Genomic DNA, 21,234 nt, shown 5'->3' on the forward strand with positions numbered 1-21,234 from the left:
GCTTCATATCACCCTGTTTTTTGGCTCTGTGGTTACCATCTAGCATTGTAAATTGTTCTCTGAGTTGCAAGAAATCATGTGTTTTTGTTACTCAGTGTAGAGCCACCTGAAGTAGAAAGAAGAGTACAACAGTGAGAAGGAGAAATAGGAAGAGAGGAGAATAGACACAAAAAAAGAATGACATACATGAAGGAAATAGGCAGCATCACATCAAGTGAATGGATGACGGGTGCCCCCACTTACCACCTGTAACTGAGGTATCTGAGTAAATAAGTTGCTGCTATCCTTACTTTATCCTACTACAGTAGAACTGCAAATTTAGCATGGTTAAATTTTGACAGCACATCAAGTATCTGCCAGCCTGCAATTTTTTACCACAAGCTTGCAATTTTTGAAGTGTCAAGCCTGGAGTCTGGGATTCAAAATGTGTCTAGAACTGCTTGGTTTCTGCCCTTAAACACAGTCTGGCTACATACAGTAGAACCAAAAAATTACAGCCACTGATTAAAAATGTAAACACAGGTCACAGTAAAAGATCATCTGATGAAAAGATCATGACCGTATTTGTGCTGAACTGGCTATATACAGTAAATCCTTGTTACGATGACTCTTTTTGTTGCAATTCAAATTTACATTATAAAAAGTTAGGAACTGATTCAAGATACGCTCATACGGTATTTGTATTTACATCGAAATTTCTCCAATCAAAAGTGATTAAGTAAGTAAAAGATAGAAATATCATATAAGATGAGCTGCACATTAATTGCTTCTATTTTGCCCCCCTGGGGGTAGGGTTTTTTTCAAGAATACTCCTCCAGTATCCCTGCTTGTCGTAAAAGGCGACTAAAAGGGTTGGCGGAGGGTTAGTGCCCCTCCCCGGAAAACAACTAACTAAAAAGACAAACAATAAGCCTCAGACAAGGACTGACCAAAAGGTGGCGACCAAGGACCGGACAAAGGACATGGTAATTGGAACATGGAATGTAAGGGGAGCGAATGATGAGGTGTGAAAGAGAGAGAGAGACTGTCCAGGTGCTTGAGGGTGCGAAAGTTGATGTATGCGGAATAACTGAAACTAAATGGGGAGTGTGAGAGAATGGGAGTATGGATGGGGTATATGTGCAGGAGTAGGTGAGAATGAGAGGGCAAAAGAAGGAGTATGTATAGTTGTGAGTAAAAGATGGAAGAAGAGCATAAGAGAGTATGGATCAGTTGGGTCAAGGATTGTGTGGATAAGATTGAAAGTTGGAATACAAATGTGGGCAATTGTGTGTGTGTATGCGCCAATGCAAGATCGTGCAAGCAGAGTGAGAGAAGAGTTCTGGACAAATGTGGAAGTGTGCATGGAAAAGTTTGGAAGGAATGAGAGAGTGTTTTTGATCGGTGATATGAATGGTAAAGTAGGGAATGTGAAGGTGGATGGAATAGTTGGTGAGTGGGGTGTGCCTGCTGAGATAGATGAGAATGGCAGTGTGTTAGCGGACATTTGTGCTGGGAGGGGGTTGGTGATAGCCAATACCCTCTTCAGGCATAAAATGATCCACAGGTATACATGGCGAGTGATGAGAAGGGTGGGTGGTGAACTGAATGAAAGGAAGGCAATGATTGATTATGTGTGTGTGGATGAAAGGTTGCGAAGATGTGTAATGGATGCAAGAGCTTATAGAGGTTGGGGGAGTGGACTTTCTGACCACTACTTGGTGGTGGCCAGAATCAAGATCCAAATGAGATGGAGTAATAGAAGAAGGGAAGGACAGGAAGAAGGAGTATTTGCAAGGAGAGTGGAAAGGTTACAAGAGGATGAGAAAAAGGCAGAATATAAGAGAGAAGTGGAGGATCAATTGGGCAAATATGAATTGGAGCAGATGGGGGACATGGAAGGTGTGTACAGGATATTCACAGAAGAAATATGTGCAGCATGTGATGTGGTGTGTGGGATGAAGAGAAGACGGTGGGGGGTGCAAGGAACATCATGGTGGAATGATGAGGTGAGACAGGCTGTGGCACAAAAGAAGGAAGCATACAATGAATGGATAAGAAATAGGGGCGTGGAAGAAGTTGAGAGGCGGAAGAGAGAGTTATATGTAGAAAGAAAGAGAGAGGTGAAAAGATTAGTAAGAGAGAGTAAAAAGAGAGTGGATGAGGAATTTGGAAGGAACTTGAGTGTAAAGTGGAGGGACTGTAAGATAATGTTCCTGAAAGAGGTGAAAAGAGTAAGACAGGGTGGAAGTGAAGTTAGCAGGGGAGTGAAAGATAAAAATGGTAGATTACTAGTGGAGAAGGGAGAAAAAGTGAGTAGATGGAGAGAACACTTTAAGGAATTGTTGAACATAGAGGATGGAAGTAATGCGAGTATAAGTGGCTGGGGAATGGCTGGGAGAAGGAGGGAGGTGAGAAGACAGGAAGAAATCAGTAGGATAGAAGTTGTGGAAGCAATGAAGAAAGTTAAATTGGGGAAAGCCCCAGGAATTGATGGAGTGTGTGGTGAAATGCTGAAGCATGGGGGAGAGATAGTAGTAGAATGAGTGTGGAAAATATGCAGATTGCCCGGGAGGAAAGTAGAGTCCCGGAGGATTGGAAGTCAGGCATAATTATTCCCTTGTACAAAGGACGTTGTTGGAAGGACACAAGTCAAGATTGAGAGCAGTGGAAATGAGTTATTTAAGAGGAGCCTGTGGAGTCACATGGAGAGACAGGCTGATGAATGAGGATATAAAGAAGCGTTGTGGTGTGGATGTGGATGTGATAGGAAGCGTTATGAGGAACACACTGAGGTGGTTTGGCCATATGGAGAGGATGGAGGGTGAAAGACTGACGAAGAGAGTGTATGTGAGTGAGGTGGAAGGGGGAAGAGGGAGGGGGAGGCCGAGGATGAGATGGAGGGATGGGGTGGAGAGGTATATGAGAGAGGGGGGTGTGAGTTGGGAGCGGGGCAGTGAAATGGCAGGGGACAGGGCGACTTGGAGGCGATTTGTTTGTGGCCACCCCAAACGGGATTGAGGCGTCTGGCAATAGATAGATAGACAAAGGAAAAGGGGAAAAAGAAGTGTGTGGTAATCATAGGGGCAGTTGTCTTCTTAGTATAATGGAAAAAGTGTATGGTAGGATACTTATTGACAGAGTTAGAGAAAGAACAGAGGAATTAGTTGGAGAAGAACAGGGAGGCTTCAGGAAGGGAAGAGGTTGTGTAGATCTGATATTCATTCTTAGATCTTTAGTGAAAAATTTCTAGAGAAGGAAAAGAAGTTGTATGTGGCTTTCATGGATTTGGAGAAAGCATATGACAGGGTGGATAGACAAGGACTGTGGAAAGTACGGTATTAAGAATATATGGAGTAGATGGGAAGTTGTTGAATGCTGTGAAGAGCATGTATGATGGTGCTAAAGCTGCAGTGCATGTGGATGGTGAACTGAGTGAATTTTTCTCTTTGAAGGTTGGATTGAAACAGGGATGTGTCATGTCTCCATGGTTGTTCAATCTGTACATGGATGGGGTAATAAAAGAGGTACAAGGTAGGGTAGTGGATGTTGGAGTGGCCATGGTGAGAGAGGGTAGTGTTTGGAAACTCCCTGTACTGTTGTTTGCAGATGATACTGTGTTGTTGATTGAAGACGAAGGAGAGCTGCAATGCTTGATGGATGAGTTTGGGAGAGTGTGTAAGAAACGGAACCTAAAGGTGAATGTAGGGAAGAGTAAAGTGATGGCCTTTGAGAGAGGTGAAGTCAGTGAATGTACAGCGAGGTTATATGGTGAGGAATTGGAAAATATGAGTATGTTTAGGTACTTGGGTAGTGAGATGAGTAAGGATGGAGGTTTGGAGGGTGAAGTGCTTGAAAGGGTACAGCAGGGAAGAAAGGTTGCTGGTTCCTTGAAAGCAGTGATAAGAAGCAGGGAAGTGAGCATGGAAGTGAAAAAATTACTACATGACAGTATTGTGATACCAACTCTAACGTATGGAAGTGAAGCTTGGACGTTGCTGGAAGGACACAAGTCAATAGTGAGAGCAGTGGAAATGAGTTATTTGAGAGGAGCCTGTGGAGTCACATAGAGAGACAGGCTGACACATGAGGATATAAAGGAGCGTTGTGGTGTGGATGTGGATGTGATAGGAAGCGTTAGGAGGAATACACTGAGGTGGTTTGGCCATGTGGAGAGGATGGAGGGTGAAAGAATGCTGAAGAGAGTGTATGTGAGTGAGGTGGAGGGGGGAAGAGGGAGAGGGAGGCCGAGGATGAGATGGAGGGATGGGGTGGAGAGGTATATGAGAGAGGGGGGTGTGAGTTGGGAGCGGGGCAGTGAAATGGCGGGGGACAGGGCGACGTGGAGGCGATTTGTTTGTGGCCACCTCGAACGGGATTGAGGCGTCTGGCAATAGATAGATAGATATGTTCCCCCTAAGACAGGAGCATGGAATGACGATGAATACCAGGAGGTGTTGTCAAACATGGTTAGTTATCTACAGAAAGTGATTGAGAGAAGCAACAGTATAATTCTAATGGGTGATTTTAATTGTAAAGAGGTGAACTGGAAGGAATGGGACTCACGAGACAGTAAAAATATGTGGGGCACTATATTGTTAAATACTGTATAGCAATGAACAATGTAATGACACAGTGCGTCACAGAAGACACACGATTCTGAGGTGATGACACACCAGGAAGATTAAATTTACTGCTAACCATAGAACCTGACGGAACTGAATCTTTGAAATATCTGTGTCCTATAGGAAAAAGTGATCATGTGGTCATTAAGTTCCAGATGATAATAGGGAACATTTTGCCAAGAGACGACCTTTATAGGCAGGGAAGATACAACTTTGGGAAAACTTTACAGAATTGAAAAAATTTTTCGATAATGCAGATTGGAGAATATTCAGAGAAACAAGAGAGATATAGAGGAAGTGGGATATCTTTCTAGACCTCTATATTTCAGGAGTAGAAAAATATGTGCCAAGGGTAAGGGGGAAAGAAAACAGGAAAAAGGAGTGATTTAATAGAAGGTGTATGATAGAAAAAAAAAAAAAGAGAGAGAGAGAGAGAGAGAGAGAGAGAGAGAGAGAGGGACATGGCATGGAACAAATGGAGAAAGAGAGGTAATAACAGAACAAAGGGAGAATATAAAAGAACTGGAAATGAATATGCAAGAATACATAGAGAGGAAGAAAGGAACTTTGAAAAAGATATAATTGACAAATGTAAGGATGAACCCAAATTGTTTTATAGATTTGTCAATGGCAAATTGAAACAAAAGGAAGGAATCACCAAACTGAAAGTAGAAGGAGAGGTCTATAAAGATGCGGCAGTGCAAGCTGAAATAATGAACAAATGTTTCCAATTGGTTTTCACTAATGAAAGGGAGTTTGTGGAAGGAGAGGGAGTGACTAGATATGTAGTGATTAAAGATATAAACGTGGAAGTGCAGAAAGTGTATAAATTACTGGAAACTTAAGATGTAAGGAAAGCCCCAGGACTGGATGGAATCTCTAGTTGGGTACTGAGGGAATGCAGAGAACAACTGGCAGATAAGATTCACAGTTTAATTGTGTGCTCTCTGGAAGAGGGGAAAGTGCCTCGGGAATGGAAGAGGGCAAATGTGGTACCAATTTATAAGGGAGGAAACAAGGAAGAATCCCTGAATTATAGACCAGTGTCCCTAACCAGCATGGTCGCAAAATTGTGTGAGAGAATCTTGAAAGATAGATGGATAAAATACTGGGAAGAGATGAATATTTTGGCTGAAAGTCAGTTTGGATTCAGAAGTGGAAGGTCATGTGTTTCCAACTTGTTGAGCTTTTACTCAAGAGCAATTGACGTGCTACAGGAGAGAGATAGTTGGGTGGATTGTGTGTATTTAGATTTGGAGAAGGCCTTCGACAAGGTACCCCTTAAGAGACTAATGTGGAAATTATAGCATACAGGAGAACTGAAGGGAAACCTCCTGGAATGGATGAGAGACTTTTTGAGAGAGAGACAAATGAGGACAGTAATAAAGGAAAAGATGTCTGGATGGAGGGAAGTAACAAATGGAGTCCCACAGGGCTCGGTGTTGGTGCCAGTAATGTTCCTGATTTATGTAAATGATATCTATCTGTCTATCTATTGCCAGACGCCTCAATCCCGTTTGGGGTGGCCACAAACAAATCGCCTCCAAGTCGCCCTGTCCCCCGCCATTTCACTGCCCTGCTCCCAACTCACACCCCCCTCTCTCATATACCTCTCCACCCCATCCCTCCATCTCATCCTCGGCCTCCCCCTCCCTCTTCCCCTCTCCACCTCACTCACATACACTCTCTTCGTCAGTCTTTCACCCTCCATCCTCTCCACATGGCCAACCACCTCAGTGTGTTCCTCATAACGCTTCCTATCACATCCACATCCACACCACAACGCTCCTTTATATCCTCATTCGTCAGCCTGTCTCTCCACGTGACTCCACAGGCTCCTCTTAAATAACTCATTTCCACTGCTCTCACTCTTGACTTGTGTCCTTCCAAGAATGTCCAAGCTTCACTTCCGTACGTTAGAGTTGGTACCACAATACTGTCATGTAGTAACTTTTTCACTTCCATGCTCACTTCCCTGTTTCTTATCACTGCTTTCAAAGAATGATATGATAGATGGAATGAACAGATATGCTGTCTGTTTGTTGATGATACAAAGATCTTGAGGAAGGTAGAGGTTGAGGAGGACTGTAAAATGCTGCAGGAGGATCTGGATAGGATACATGATTGGAGCCGGATGTGGGAAATGAAACAACGTATCACTGAATTATTTGATGGGTAATGAACCAATTACAAAAGTGGGAGAAGAGAAAGATTTGGGAGTGCCGATCCAGGATAGTTTGTCACCTGAAAAACATATTAACAAGACAGTTAGAAGTTAGAGAGACGTATAAACTCTTGACTAACATAAGAGTAGCATTTCATTGTATGGATGAGATGATGAAAAAATTGATAGTGGCCATGATCCGCCCCAGGTTGGAATATGGAGCAGTAGTATGGTCTCCACACAAAAAGAATGATATAAACAAGATTGAGAGAATACAAAGAACAGCAACCAAGATGGTCCCCAGTCTGGTAGATCTGTCATACAGAGAGAGGCTGGAAAAGCTGGATTTGCCTTCCTTAGAGACAAGGAGAAAGAGGGGCCACATGGTTGCAGTGTTCAGGACCATGGTGGGAGTAGATAAAATTGACAGAGAAGATCTGTTTGTATGGGATAAGAAAGTAACAAGAGGACACGGAATGAAACTGAAGAAGCCAAGCTGCTTGAAGGATATCAAGAAATATAGTTTTCCTTATAGATGCATAGACCTGTGGAATAGCCAGGACAAAGAGATCATCCAGTCTAAAAACTTTAACGAGTTTAAAGTAAAATTTGACTCACTGAGAAACAGAGATGGGACCCCATGAGATTAGGCCATTTCCTGTATATCACAACTAGGTTAATACAATAAGGTAAATACATAAAGTCATGTATAGGTCGGATGTTTTTGGGTTTTCAGTGGTTTCTTTTCATGGTTTTCTTGTTGCTTAGCATTATTTTGGATATTCCCATGTGTGTTTTGATGTCTAAATATGGCAGATTGACTTGAAAACAGTGCCAAAATTAGGAGGGGTACTGTACATACAGGGGTGTGGTTTTTTTTTTTTTTTTTTTTTTTTTTTTTTTTTTTTAAATGGTTTTCTTGGTGTTTAGCATTACTTTGGATATTCCTTTGTGCGTTTTGATGTCTAACTACGGCAGATTGGCCTGAAAACAGTGCCAAAATTAGGAAGGGTACTCTACAGACAGTGGTGTGTAGGTCAGGTATTTTTTGGTTTTCTGTGTTTTTTTCATCATCACCATCATCATCATCTGGCCCTCCTTTTCCACCCTATGGCAGGGTGAGGAGTAGCAGTGTCCAGACAGCCCAAATTTTCCCAATCCAATGGGCCACACTTCCATTCGCTCTTCATTCAAGCCCCTGGAACCCTGGCTCCATCAGATATGCCAAAAACATTTACCACGTTCTGTAGCATCACATAAACATATCTGTTAGAATCAGTCCAGATGCTGCCATATTAAAAGGGGGTGCCAGTTCCCTGATCATGCACTTCTCACAACATGCAATCAGTCAGCTCGACTTCTTGTCAGTTCCCTAGCCTCACCGACTTCCAAACCTCTCCTCCTCACACATGCACCATATCTCTCCACCTTCTCCTTGGCCTACCTTGCCTCCTCCCTCCTTCAAATTTGCTCAGATATACCTTTTTCACCACTCTATTGTTATCCATTCTCTCCACATGACCATACCATCTCAGTACACTCTCTTTGATTCTGGTGTCCACCGACTTCCTTACCCCACATCTTTCACGAAGCACATTATTTCGTATCCTATCCACCCTCTGTACTCCACATACATTCCTCAGCAGTCCCATCTCCACTGCTCTTACTCTTGACTTTTCATTTTCATGCCACACCATAGTCTTACATCCATATGTTGACACAAACCCTTCTTCATGTAAGCCTTGTGCGGCTGCGACACTCAAGCCTCTGTTTCTTATCAAGGCCTTCATTGCACCAGCTACTTTTCTTCCTTGTGTCACTCTGCTTTCCACTTCTTTTGTACATTTTCCTCTCTTTTCTGTCACTATACCCAAGTATTTGAGCTCTCACCAATTCCAGTCTCTCTCCATTCACTGTAACACCACACTGGGAGTCACCTTCTCTCTAAACAACCATCACTTTACTCTTTTCTACATTTAATCTCAAGGCATGACACTCACAGACATCAGCAAAACTCTGCACTAGCCTACCAAGTTCAAGTCAGGTATTTGCAAGTAGTACTGGATCATCAGCATACAACAAATTTTAGATATTCCGTCAATCACCATTCATTACCAACGTCATCCACCCTCCCATTACTCGTGTTTTTATTTCTCATCACCCCATTCATATATATATTGAACAGCCATGGGGTGTCACACAACCTTGTTGGACGCCCACACCGATTGTGAACCATTCACTTAGATGCCCATTAACCCTTACACATGCTTCACTATACTGTTTGCGTTAGCCTGATTCTCTTGTGCCCAGCCCCCTTGGCCCCAGCTACTCACCCGCTGGCCCGAGTAGGAGTTCTGAGCCAGTCTTCCATGACCAGTGTTGGGTAAACGTGTCAGGCGCTCTTGCTAATCAAAGCAACAAAACTTTTATTTAACCGTTATTTAACCTCTTAACTGCAATGATATCTTTTCCATTTAACCAGGAAATGTTTTGTTGTAAAGGATGTTGGAAAAAAGTACCAAGGAATGTCATCGGTCTGAAAGGTTAGTTAAAGTAACGAAGGTTCCCTCTATGAAAATAAAAAGGTACACATTCTACAAAGAACTTAGTGTTTTGACTTTTTTCTTTATATTTGATATCCACACACACACACACACACACACACACACACACACACACACACACACACACACACACACACACACACACACACACACACACAACCCTTTTTTACTTTATAAAATTTCATTGACTTCACTTGTATAGACTGAAATTTCTCGTACAGAACTGTTTGTATAAATAATTATTAGCCTACATGCCTTTAAACTTTTGTTAGGGAGACAACACCCATGTACTCTCTCTCGTTATAAATTTTCAGGAAAAGCAACCTTGGCTGTAAATCAAGTGATCTATAGTTGATTTCTAACATTATCATGACTTATCTCCTATTACTATTGTTCATTCAGGCTTCATCCTTTTTGGATTCTGTCACTTAAGCTGATGACAAATTGTTCTACCAAGTCTCTTCTTCTGTATTCTTCCTCCACCTGCCTGGTGTCCATCATGCACTTTCTCCAATCTTCCTTACTCACTCTATCCATTGCCAGTGACATTCCGTGTTCCTACTATTTTTGATCCCACTGATATTAAGGAAATTAATGAAGGAAATAAATAAGGAAAATTACAATATAGTTATTATACTGTGGTAACCTACCAGACATGACAGATAAATGACTTATTATGTTTAATAGAAATAGCAGCACAGCTGCGATGTGTTATTGCCAAGCTCTGAACTTTCTTGGCGGCAAAACTCAGTTGCAGTCGCAGGAGGAGGCAAGTTGGTTCTTTTCAAACTGATTTTGATTCAGTTAGCAAATTTTAGTGCTTCCTTTTTCATACAGAAATTAATTCAAAGTAAAAGTAAATAATATGATACTATTTCATGGTAACACTCATTATTCTATCAGTAAGAAGAATAATTATCTCAGCCAATCAGCAACGAGTAGAGCTGGAAGAGGGCGGGGAATCAGAAGGGGGCAGGGCACAAGAGACACTGGCCAATGCTACCGGTATACCATCATAAAAACTCTTGACGGCACCTAGCAGCTTACCATCTGCACTGTACATGCGCAAAACTTTCTACAGTCCTTCTCTGTTCACTTTGTCGTATGCTTTTTCCAGATCCATGAATGCCATAAACACCTTATGGTCCTTCTCACAAGCCTTCTCTGCTGCCTGTCTTACTGCAAATATTTGATCCACACAGCCTTTGCCACGCCTAAAGCCACACTGTTCATCACTCACTAGGACTTCTGATATGTCTCTTACTTTTTGTATGATAATTCTTCCATATACCTTCCCTACCACACTCAGTAAACTTATGCCATGATAATTCTTGCACTAACTTTCTCACCTTTATTTTTGTACAGGGATACAGTCACAGCCTTTTTCCACTCTGCTGGCACAGTTTCACTCATCCATGCCTTCTTACATATCTCCAACAAACACTTCATTCCACTCTCACCACTACACATAATCATCTCTGCATACACCTCATCAACCCCAGCTGCTTTCCCATTTTTCAGCTGCTTCACAGCACTCTTCACCAGTGCGAGTGTCACATCTCCTGGCATTGCATTCCTTCTCTGCACACCCCCAAAGCCAATCATTTTTACAGCTGCTCTGTTCTATCCATTCCCATTCTTCAGGCTTTCAAAATATTCTTTCATGTGGTCCTTACTTCATCCACATGGGTTAATATTCTACTACCCACATCATTCACACCATCACATTTGTTTCTGCTTTCACTTCTACATTTCCGCACCTCTTTCCAGAATAACTTCTTATTTTCAGAGTAGTTTGCACTCATTTTTCTTCCTAGATCATCATATACCTCCTTCTTTTTCCTCTTCACCAGTCTCTTCATGTGCTTCTTGCGCTCAATATACTCAGTTCTTATTTCAACTGAACTCCTGTGTTGTAACCACTCTAGCCACTTCTTCCTCCTTTCCTCCATAGCACTCTTAACCTCATCATACCACCATGCCGTACGTTTCTTCTTTGTTGTTACTCTTGCCGCACCATTTCCACACCACACACTGCTTTAGCATTCCTAACTAAGCAATCCCTATATGCATTCCACAGGCTGTCTGGATCCATTTAATTTCATTTCACAGATTCTAACTCCTCCTCTACTTTGGTCCTGTTATCATCTGTCTTTTCTTTGATCCGCAGTTTCTCAACTTTCAGTCGTTCTCCTTGACTGCTCCACTCTATCCTGATCCACCTCACTCCTCTCAGCTTGGTCTTGCATACCACAATCATATGATCTGACAGAACTCCACATCATCCTAACACGGCCCTTGTATCTTTGTGTTTGAATTCCGAGGTAAAAATGCACAACTTTCTTTCCTAACACATATCCTTCAGTTGTGTCCCATTATCATTTTCTCCTGGTACTCCATTACAACCCATTATGTTATCCTCAGGACCAGTGCCTACTCTTCCATTCATATCGCCCACTACAATCACTTTATAGCTCCCGGGCATTTCTCCCACTACTTCATCCAGCTCATCCCAAACCTGTCTTTCTCTCTCTCACTCCTGTGCTCACACGGTGCATACGCCAAAATCACAGCCACTTTCACCTTCTCAAACTTGAACTTGACATACGAGTACATACACCTCAAGCTGACACATTTGTAATTTCTCATTCCACTCTGCAATGCCTCACTCATCAACAAAGCAACTCTTTCCTTGCCTCTTCCTTGCCCATTCATGCCCAGTCTTACACATTTCACACCCTCCCACTCCTCCACTTCACACCCTTTTATCTTTGTTTCACACAGTGCCATCACAGCATATCTTGCACTCTTTAACACATTCACCACTTTCACCCTTTTGCTCTCCTCATTCACACCTCTCACATTCCACATAGCCATGCGAATCTGCCCATTTGATTGGGGCCCTGGGCAGGTATTGGGCCCTCCAAGGCTCTCCAAAACAACTGCCATGATTATGTGATTTTTTTTTTTTTTTTTTTTTTTTTTTTTTTTTTAATAGAACAGAGGAAGGAAAAACAAATGAATAAAGAAAAAAAACAAATCCATGCACCAGATTACTGGTGTTCTCTGTTCATAAAATATCTGTAACAGTTAGACTTGAACAGCTGTAGGTTGAAGTTTGGAGGGAAACAACTCTGGGGAAGGGAGTTCCAGAGAGATGGAGTTCGGGGAATGAAAGAATTCTGATAGGCAGACGTTCTGCAGTATGGCTGAGTGACATTCCAGTCATGAGCGCTGCCAGATGCCCACGTAGCACAATGGAAGGCATGGAGAGGTGGCACAATGGACGCAACAGTCTGAGCATTTGCTATAAAAATATCTGTAAAATAATGCAAGGGAGGCAACATTCCTTCTTACTTGTAGGGGAGGTAGTTTATTTGTAATAACAGGGTTATTAATAATTTTAACAGCTTTGTTCTGAATTTTGTCTAGTTGTTTTAATGCAACCTCTTCACATCCATTCAATAAGGGTGAGCAGTATTCAAACTGAGAGTGCACGTGTCTCTTATAAATTATAGTTAACTGCTCGTCAGTGAAGAAGCTACAATAATCCAAGTTTCTTTGAGGTGGTTTTAGCAAGTGATCTGACATGAGAGGTCCAGCTGAGGGCATTGTTAAGCGAGACACCAAGAATTTCAATACTTTTGGAAATGGGAATATTTGTAGCACTGAAGGTAATATACGATTCTGGCAATACCTGTCTGTTAGTAAATTGTTTATATTTAGTATTACTAGCATTAAATGAGACAAGGTTATTTTGTCCCCACTCTCTGATCGTGGATAAGTCTTGATTTAAAGAAATGGCTGTACTGAGTTGAGAGTTTGAGATATCAGACTTTGTAAATGGATGTCTGGGTGTGAATGAATTATGAAGTGTTGAGTCATCTGCCTACGTGTCAAGTGGGGTTGGTGGAGGATTAGTGCCCCTCCCTGTAAAACAATTAACTCTAAGCCCTTGGCCACCCTGTTTGGGATACATGGCGTCTGGCAATGAATGAATGAATGAATGAGTCATCTGCATATGAATGGATGGGATTGTGGGTGACATATACAAGAGCATTAACCCCTTAACCATGGGGCGTCACTTTCGTGACGCTTGGGAGCAAGGGATCATACCGCGGGGCGTCACTTTTGTGATTCTGTATTACAGTATTTTGAATTCACCTGGGCTTTCAAGTGGTGGCTTGTATCATCTATCAGTACTGCCTATGTCCAACACTAGTCAGCACTCCTAATCTCATCTGTACTCCCATCCATTGTTGACAATTTAGCCATTTCTCCCCGTTCTTGACTCCCCTCCCTACCTTCCCTCCATTACCCTATCCTCTTGCCTGCCCGGCCATACGCTAAGTAAATCTTCCCTGGAATTTTTTACTGATTTCATCCATTGAAATAAGCCCTATGCCCTATTCTTATACCAAATGATATATACAAGAAAGAAATAAGGTAAGTGAGAGTGCCATACACCTAGAACGGGCTAATTATCACCTGACAACACCTCACGTGCACTCGTTCGCTAATTTTCGCTGTTTATTTCAGCTTGAAATATGGTGTATAATCTATTTTCGTAATAAAAATATATATAAGAAAGGAAGGGAGAAGCTAAGTGATATTTACTCTCCTCCTCTTACTGACTCCCTTCAACCTCTGTCTCTTCGCCACACTGTTGCATCTTTATCTCTTTTCTATCGCTACTTTAATGGTCACTGCTCCTCTGAACTGTCTGCTTGCATTCCTCCACCTCTACGACGGACGCGTAGCACCCGTCTGGCAGCAAACTCTCATCCCTTTTCTGTCCAACTCTCTAATGCAAGAGTTAACCGTTACTCCCAGTCTTTCATTTATGCAACAGGTCAGCTCTGGAACTGTCTCCCTCTGTCTGTATTTCCTGCTGCCTATGATCTCCAGTCTTTCAAACACAGTGTGTCCAGGCATCTCAAAATGATCGGATCTTGAATTTGGCTCTCTATTGTATTTTGTTTTTCTCTTGGAGGGAACTGTTACTGCGGGCTCATGCCCTTTGGTTCCTTCTTTCTCGCATAAAAAAAAAAAAAAAAAAAACTACCTAATTATTGCAGGCCACCACACTGTATTCTATGCTAAGTAAATCTTCCCTGGAATTTTCCACTGATTTTATCCATTGAAATAAGCCCTATGCCCTATTCTTATACCAAATGATATGTACAAAAAAGAAATAAGGTAAGTGATAGTGCCATACTCCTGGAATTGGTTAATTATCACCTGACAACATCTCACGTGCACTCGTTCGCTAATTTTCGCTGTTTATTTCCCCTTGAAATATGCCGTATAATCTATTTTCGTAATAAATATACATATAAGGAGGGAAGGGAGAAGCCTAAGTGATATTTACATTCACCTGGAACTACCTAATTTATTATGTATTGTCTTGGTTTCCTGCCAATCATTTCATTGTTATATACAGTATTAGCAGGTCTCACAAGGCTAAAGTTGGTAGTATTGCACTCACCCAAGCCAGGCGGCAGGAGGCCACCACTATCAGTTCACTGTCCTCTTTCAAGGTGAAGGTATGTCTGATTTGCTCCTGCTAACTTCCGCCATTTTTCAGCCCCATGCAAAGGGCCCTGTGACCTATACCCCTTACTAAACTTCGTGTGGAAAGAGGTAAAGGGCTGACAATTGATAAAAGAGTGACTACGGTCTTTCTATTGAGTAAAACAGTGCAAGTGGAATTGTAAATAATGTGTAACCAGCAAGTGAAAGCAATGAATATAAATATACATGAACAGTGGAAAATAGTTTTATAAGTTACTTCAAGTGACAGTGCATGACACAGTGTAAATAAAATAGAAATGTAAATAACGTAAATAAAATAGAGAACGTAAATAGAAATGTAAATGAGTAGTATTATAAGAATACGAGTATATACCCTAGGAGTAATGAAAGTGAAAGTTTCACTCTAGCATGTATGAATCCTATGAGTTATGAGAGTGAAGGTGAAAGTGACATTCACTCTCAATGCTAGTATACAGGACGAGAAAGTGAATGCTACGTATTTTACTGAAAGAAATTGAATGCCTACAGTGACAATAAACTACTGTTACTGAAGGAAACTTATGGATAAAGACTAGATATATATAAGTGTTATATAGTAATAGAAATATAAACTGTGAGTGTTTTTATGAATAATAAACGACAGAACACCAGCGGCGAACTAGCGCAAGTGGGAAGGTCATACGCCCTCGTAATTTTCATTGCTTACACAGTGTTTTTTATTTTTGGAGTATGGATTCCAAACTATTTGAGAATCATAGAATAGTGTTTCTAGTGATAATATCAGACTGTGGTAATGTGGTTGAAAAGATTAGGAGAAATACACTGAGGTGGTTTGGACATGTGGAGAGAATGGAAAATGAAAGACTGACTAAGAGGGTGTATGTAGGTGAGGTGGAGGGAGGGAGAGGGAGGGGTAGACCGAGGATGAGATGGAGGGATGGAGTTGAGAGGTATATGAGGGAGAGGGGGGTGAGTTGGGGGGGAGGGTAGTCGAATGGCGGGTTGTCGGGAAGTGTAAAGTGGAGACTTTGTTACCCAACTCCAGAGGTCTCCACAAGTCCTATGGTACTTGACAAAGGCTCAACAAACACCCCAGGAGAAAGCTGAAGTATGTGCCATAAGCATATATGATTTTAATATTCTAGGACTAATAACTGATTTTTGGCAAATATTTTTAGAGAGTCTATCGAAGTGCAAATATGCCCACGGGAGCCGCAAGAAAAAGCAAAACACGCCCGCGATTAAAGGGTTAATATGAATGAGGAACAGGGTTGGTGCCAGAACTGATCCTTGCGGCACGCCGGCGTTAATTGAGTGGAAATTGGAATATACATCACCAACTTTTACTCTTATTTTTTTGTTGCTGAGATATGAGGAAATCAAAGGAACAAAAGAGTATAGTCCATAGCAAGGGAGTTTGGACAACAGGGAACGGTGCCACACTCTGTCAAAAGCTTTAGAAATATCCAGGGCAACTGCGTGAGTTTCTCCATGTAGGTCAACTGATTGATGGATGGTATGAGTCAGGAGGTTGAGTATGTCAGTGGTGGATCTTTCTTGGCGAAAACCATATTGTCTATCACTAATTAAGTTGCTGGATTCACGATGTTTAACTATATGCTTATTAATTACAGTTTCAAAAATCTTACCTAGAGAAGATGTGACAGCTATTGGTCTGTAATCAGAGGGGTCAGAGGATCTTCCTTTCTTTGGAATTGGGTGGATATTGGCTTTTTTCCATGAATTAGGGAATGAAGAAGTACGTACGCATAGTCTGAATAATTTAGCGAGAACAGAGGCAAGTTCTGGGGGACACTTTTTCAAAACAATTGGTGGAATTCCATCTGGGCTTGGAGCTTTGTTGGTAGGTAAATTGTAAAGGATGGATTTCATGTACCTTGTCTGTATTTTAAATGGAACAATGTTGGGAGAGTCAAGTTCTAGTGCTGGGACATTCTGGCTGGCTTCCTCTAAGGTAGAATTTCTGGCAAATGTTCTGGCAAAGGTATCTGCTTTCCCACATTGGTCATTTGTAGTGTTGCCATCTGGAGATTTTAGTGGGGGAATGGATGATGACTTGTTAAAGTTATTATTGAAAGAATTGAGAGTTGACCAGAATATTCTGTTGTCATTAGGGTTGTTAAGTAGTTTTGATGCTTGGTTTTGAAGAAAGTTTGATTTAGTAAGATTTATTACAGCTTTTGCATGGTTTCTAGCAATTTTCAATTGAGAGAGTGATTCAGATGTTTTTTATTTTAAGTAAGAGTTATATGCTGATGACTTGGGCTGTTGCTCTGGCACAGTTGCTATCAAACCATTTTGGAGAGTTCGATCTTTTAGTGATTACACACACACAAAGGCTCTCCATGTGACTTCACAGGCTCCTCTCAAAATACATCTACGTAGCGATATTAAACAGAGCCTCCTGAACACCTTTGATAACGTGTTTATTGCCGATCACGACAACTGGACATGACGTCACCATATCAAACAAACTCAGATGTAGTCAATTTAAAACCTTAAATAGCAGTGGAAGCCTAACTGGAAGTGCTGAACCCTAACTTTGGGGGCTTTATCCTCAGGACCCCCCATTGATTATAACCTACCGAACCTAGGGCAAACTAAGATGTGTATTACGTAAAACTGACGCCAATACAGTATCAAGCGTTAAGAGCGTTTGTTAGTCATTGGCACAGTTGTCACCAGGGTTGCCATCTGGTATTTTCGTTACCAAATGTGGGCCAATTTGGTCATGAAAAATTTGTTTGGTAATGAATCAGCATGATCCATTACCTAACGAGTTTTTCACATGTATGAAGATACAGAGGATGGAGACAGTGGATTGTGTGCTCTCTTTGATTAATCTGCTGCCCTACATAGTGCAAAAATAATCAACATGCTGCTAATTATAAGTTCATTAATTCATCATCCAATCCTACGTTGCTTCATGAGGAGTGTAGGAGCCCAGGGCTAGGCAAGTTGACCCTGACATTTAAGATGACAGTGACCAGCCTCACTCATCCCTGAGTGGCATTACGTGAGCATTAAACCCCAACCACTCATTGGATATAAACCTTCACCAGCTCATTCCAATTGGAGTCTCCATCATCAGTGGATCTAAAAGTTTAAAGGACTATAGTCAGTGTCAAGAAAAATATAAAATTTGTTTTTTCTAAGATATATTGCACAAGCTAACATAAGAAAACATAGAGGGAAGTGATATAAAAGAGGTAAATTATAAAAGCAGCATGCTTACTTTGCAAAATCAGAATAACAGTACAAAGGCTAACTATGCCAGATATGAAAAATACAAAGTAGGAGTTGACCTGCTAAAGTAGTTATTGGGTGAGTAGTGGGGTAGCTCTAGTCAGTTAGTGAGACATGGTCGAATTCTATAAATCAGGATAGATTTGACAGTGATGAGGTCAGAGTAGGACTGAATTGAGGTTAGTATCTGAAAATTGGCGGAAGAAAAGGGTGATCAGAATGGTGAGAATGCCCTCAGATAGAAAAGTAAGACAGTTTAGAAAGGAACCTTCCAGTCTGAATGAATTTACTTTGGTGCCTGTTTGGGGAGGAGGGGGGGAGGGCTTTGTAGAAAGGGTTTCCTTCATATGTTGCTACTGTTATAATTGGGCAACAGAGCTGCCTGGCTAGATAGATGTCTCTCAGCTCCTTCTGTTTTCCCCAAAATGTGGGTGATGAACTGCACAAGAAGGGTAATTTCAGCCTGTATTGGGTTTGCATTTGAATGAGCTTAGGGCCACAGTAGCACCAGCGCTTTGTGCCATTTCATCAGTATTGTATGTCCACAGGCCAATGTGATGCTGGAGTATGGTTTGGAGGATGCTGAGGGGTTACTTTCCAAAAACCTTGGCAATGCAACCAAGAACCTTACACAAGTTGAGCATGACCTTGACTTTTTAAGGTAAATAAAACTGGTTTGTACCCTTGTTTTCAGGTTAATTGAGTGTTTACCAAGAATTTAAGTTGGTGTGTGTGTGTGTGTGTGTGTGTGTGTGTGTGTGTGTGTGTGTGTGTGTGTGTGTGTGTGCGCACACGCTCGCTCATGCATGGATGCATGCATGCATCAGAGAGAGACAGACAGACAGAAGCCAATTTTCCAGCACCTTTGGTACCAAAGCCTTGCATGGATGCATGCATTCATCAGAGAGAGAGAGAGACAGACAGAAACCAATTTTCCGGGACCTTTGGTTCCAGAGCCTTGCCAGATGTACCGTTTTGCCAGACTAACCGAGACCACTTGTCAAATATAATAATTCAGCAGGGACCAACCGAGGTCACGTATAATTCAACAATACACCTCAGACCCACTATCCTTCAGTGTAATCACACTTATGTTCTAATTGAAGTTCAATTTGAGCTTTACATATGATGCAGTGTACCACACTATGTCACGGGTTGATGCCAGCAAGAGCATGTTGCCAGAAAGATTTGCCCCTGCTACCTAGTGGTGGACCTGTTGAGGGGAGGCGTGATGTGGGCTCTGCCAGAATAGTTTTTGGGACCGGGATGGGATGGGGCTCAGATCTGTGCTAGAAGGCACAGGGCATTGTGGCTCCCAGGCTGTTGCTTCCACCCAATAGAGAGGGGCCAGAATCTGGGTGTAGCACTCTAGGAGGCATCCCTATCAGTGGGTGTATAATGGCAGGGTAGTTACAGTGCCAAGGCATGCTTGGAAGGTGTCCTGGTAGCTCTCCTGGCAGGAAGCCCTGAGGCCACTGCAGTAGCCGCAAGTCATGGCTGGTGGGCTATGGGTCCCAGATCCCATGAATGGACTTGGGATTGTGCATGTAGGCAGGGCCTGTGGTCTCACCTCCCTATTTAATTTTAATGCCGCGACAAAAAATGAGAAAAAGTTGAAGCCCATTACAGTACTGTAATACTAAATCACTGAAGGGGATCAAAGTGGCATCATGGAATGTGGGTAGTTTGAAGGGTAGAGCAGGGGAAATGGTCAAAGCAGTGAGTAGGAGGTAGGTGGATGTTGGCTGTGTACAGGAGGTTAGGTGTAGGGGAGGATCAGCCAGGAGGGGTTATTGGTATAAGATATTTTGGCAGGGAAGGGCAGATGGATATGATGGTGTGGGCATGCTGGTTAAGGAAAAATTGGTGGAATATGTTATGAATGTAATGAGAGTGAATGAAAGGATTATAATAGTGAACATTTTGTTCAGTAGGCAGACAGTTTCATTCACACCTGCATATGCTCCATAGGCTTGGATGAAGAAGAAAAATATAGATCCTGGGATGACTTAATAATGTGTGGTAAGTGACATAGGGGATGATGAGACTGTAGTTTTGAGAGGGGACTTGAGTGGTCATGTAAGTGAAGCGGCTTAAGGATATTGAAGGGTTACATGGGGGATGCGCATATGGTATGAGAAATGAGGAAGGGGAAAGGAAAGTCAGGTTTTAGAAGGCAATAAAATTGATTGTGTGCAACACGCATTTCAGTAAAAGAAAGGGAGGAGGCTGTAGCACCAGCCGAACTGGGTGGTACTCCTGAGGGAAAAGGGAATGCTGGTGATAGGGAAAGCTGGAGCTCCTGTTTCACTAGCTACCTAACCATCCCCCTTTGCTGACCTTTTCAGTGTGACACTCTCATGGAGAGTAGGCCAGCATGCTCTCCCAACCATTTCCTCTAATTATTGTATGCACAACATAACATGTACTTTACATATCACACAGCGTACCCCACTACGTTACAGGGGTTGACACCAGCAAGGGCATGCGGCCAGAAAACTTTGCCCCTGCTACCTAGTGGCGGACTTTTGGGTGGAAGCGTGACTGGGGTTCTGCTGGCATTGACCATGGGTCTGGGGTGAGACAGGTCTCAAACCTGTGCTAGAGGGTACAGGGATTGCGGTTCCCAGGCTGCCACTTCAGCCCAATAGAGAGGGTCCCAAACCTGCAAGTAGCACCCCAGGAGGCTACCCTATCAATGGGTGCATAATGGTGGGGCAGTTACAGTGCCAAGGCGCGCTTGGAGGGTGGCTCTGTAGCTGTCCTGCCAGGGTGCCCCAAGGCCACTACCAGAGCCACTGGTAAGGCTGGTGGGCAAGGGGCCCATTGCCTGGACCTGGGACTGTGCAGTGGGTAGGGCCTGTGGCATGTTTTTCCCCCTTCACTATTACCGACTGTGACCAAGTACAGTGTTACCTCGATGTACGATACCCCTAGATGTGATACCCCGGCTCAACGATGGGGGTAGAAATTGCACCATGCCCTGCCTAACGACGACCAAACTCCAGTTTAATGATGGTTTTTTATTTATTTATTTTTTTAACCAGTTTTGATGATACAGTATTTTAGACTAAAATTGTGTGTTTAGGCTGATTTATAA

At 42.3% G+C, this 21,234-nt stretch overlaps 1 protein-coding gene across 1 annotated transcript in view; it reads left to right on the top strand.

Annotated features, from left to right (window-relative positions):
* Window positions 1–21,234, top strand: part of LOC145417464 (prefoldin subunit 3-like) — a 118,291-nt gene that overhangs the window by 90,944 nt on the left and 6,113 nt on the right. Inside the window, exon 4 of the mRNA XM_080286161.1 lies at window positions 18,683–18,795. Coding sequence (XP_080142287.1) covers window positions 18,683–18,795 — 113 coding nt within the window. The remainder of the gene's footprint in view (window positions 1–18,682; window positions 18,796–21,234) is intronic.

The sequence above is a fragment of the Coenobita brevimanus genome, chromosome 110 (genome assembly GCF_032717465.1).
Source record: "Coenobita brevimanus isolate Jiangsu-jjx chromosome 110, ASM3271746v2, whole genome shotgun sequence".
NCBI classification, from domain to species: Eukaryota; Metazoa; Arthropoda; class Malacostraca; order Decapoda; family Coenobitidae; genus Coenobita; species Coenobita brevimanus.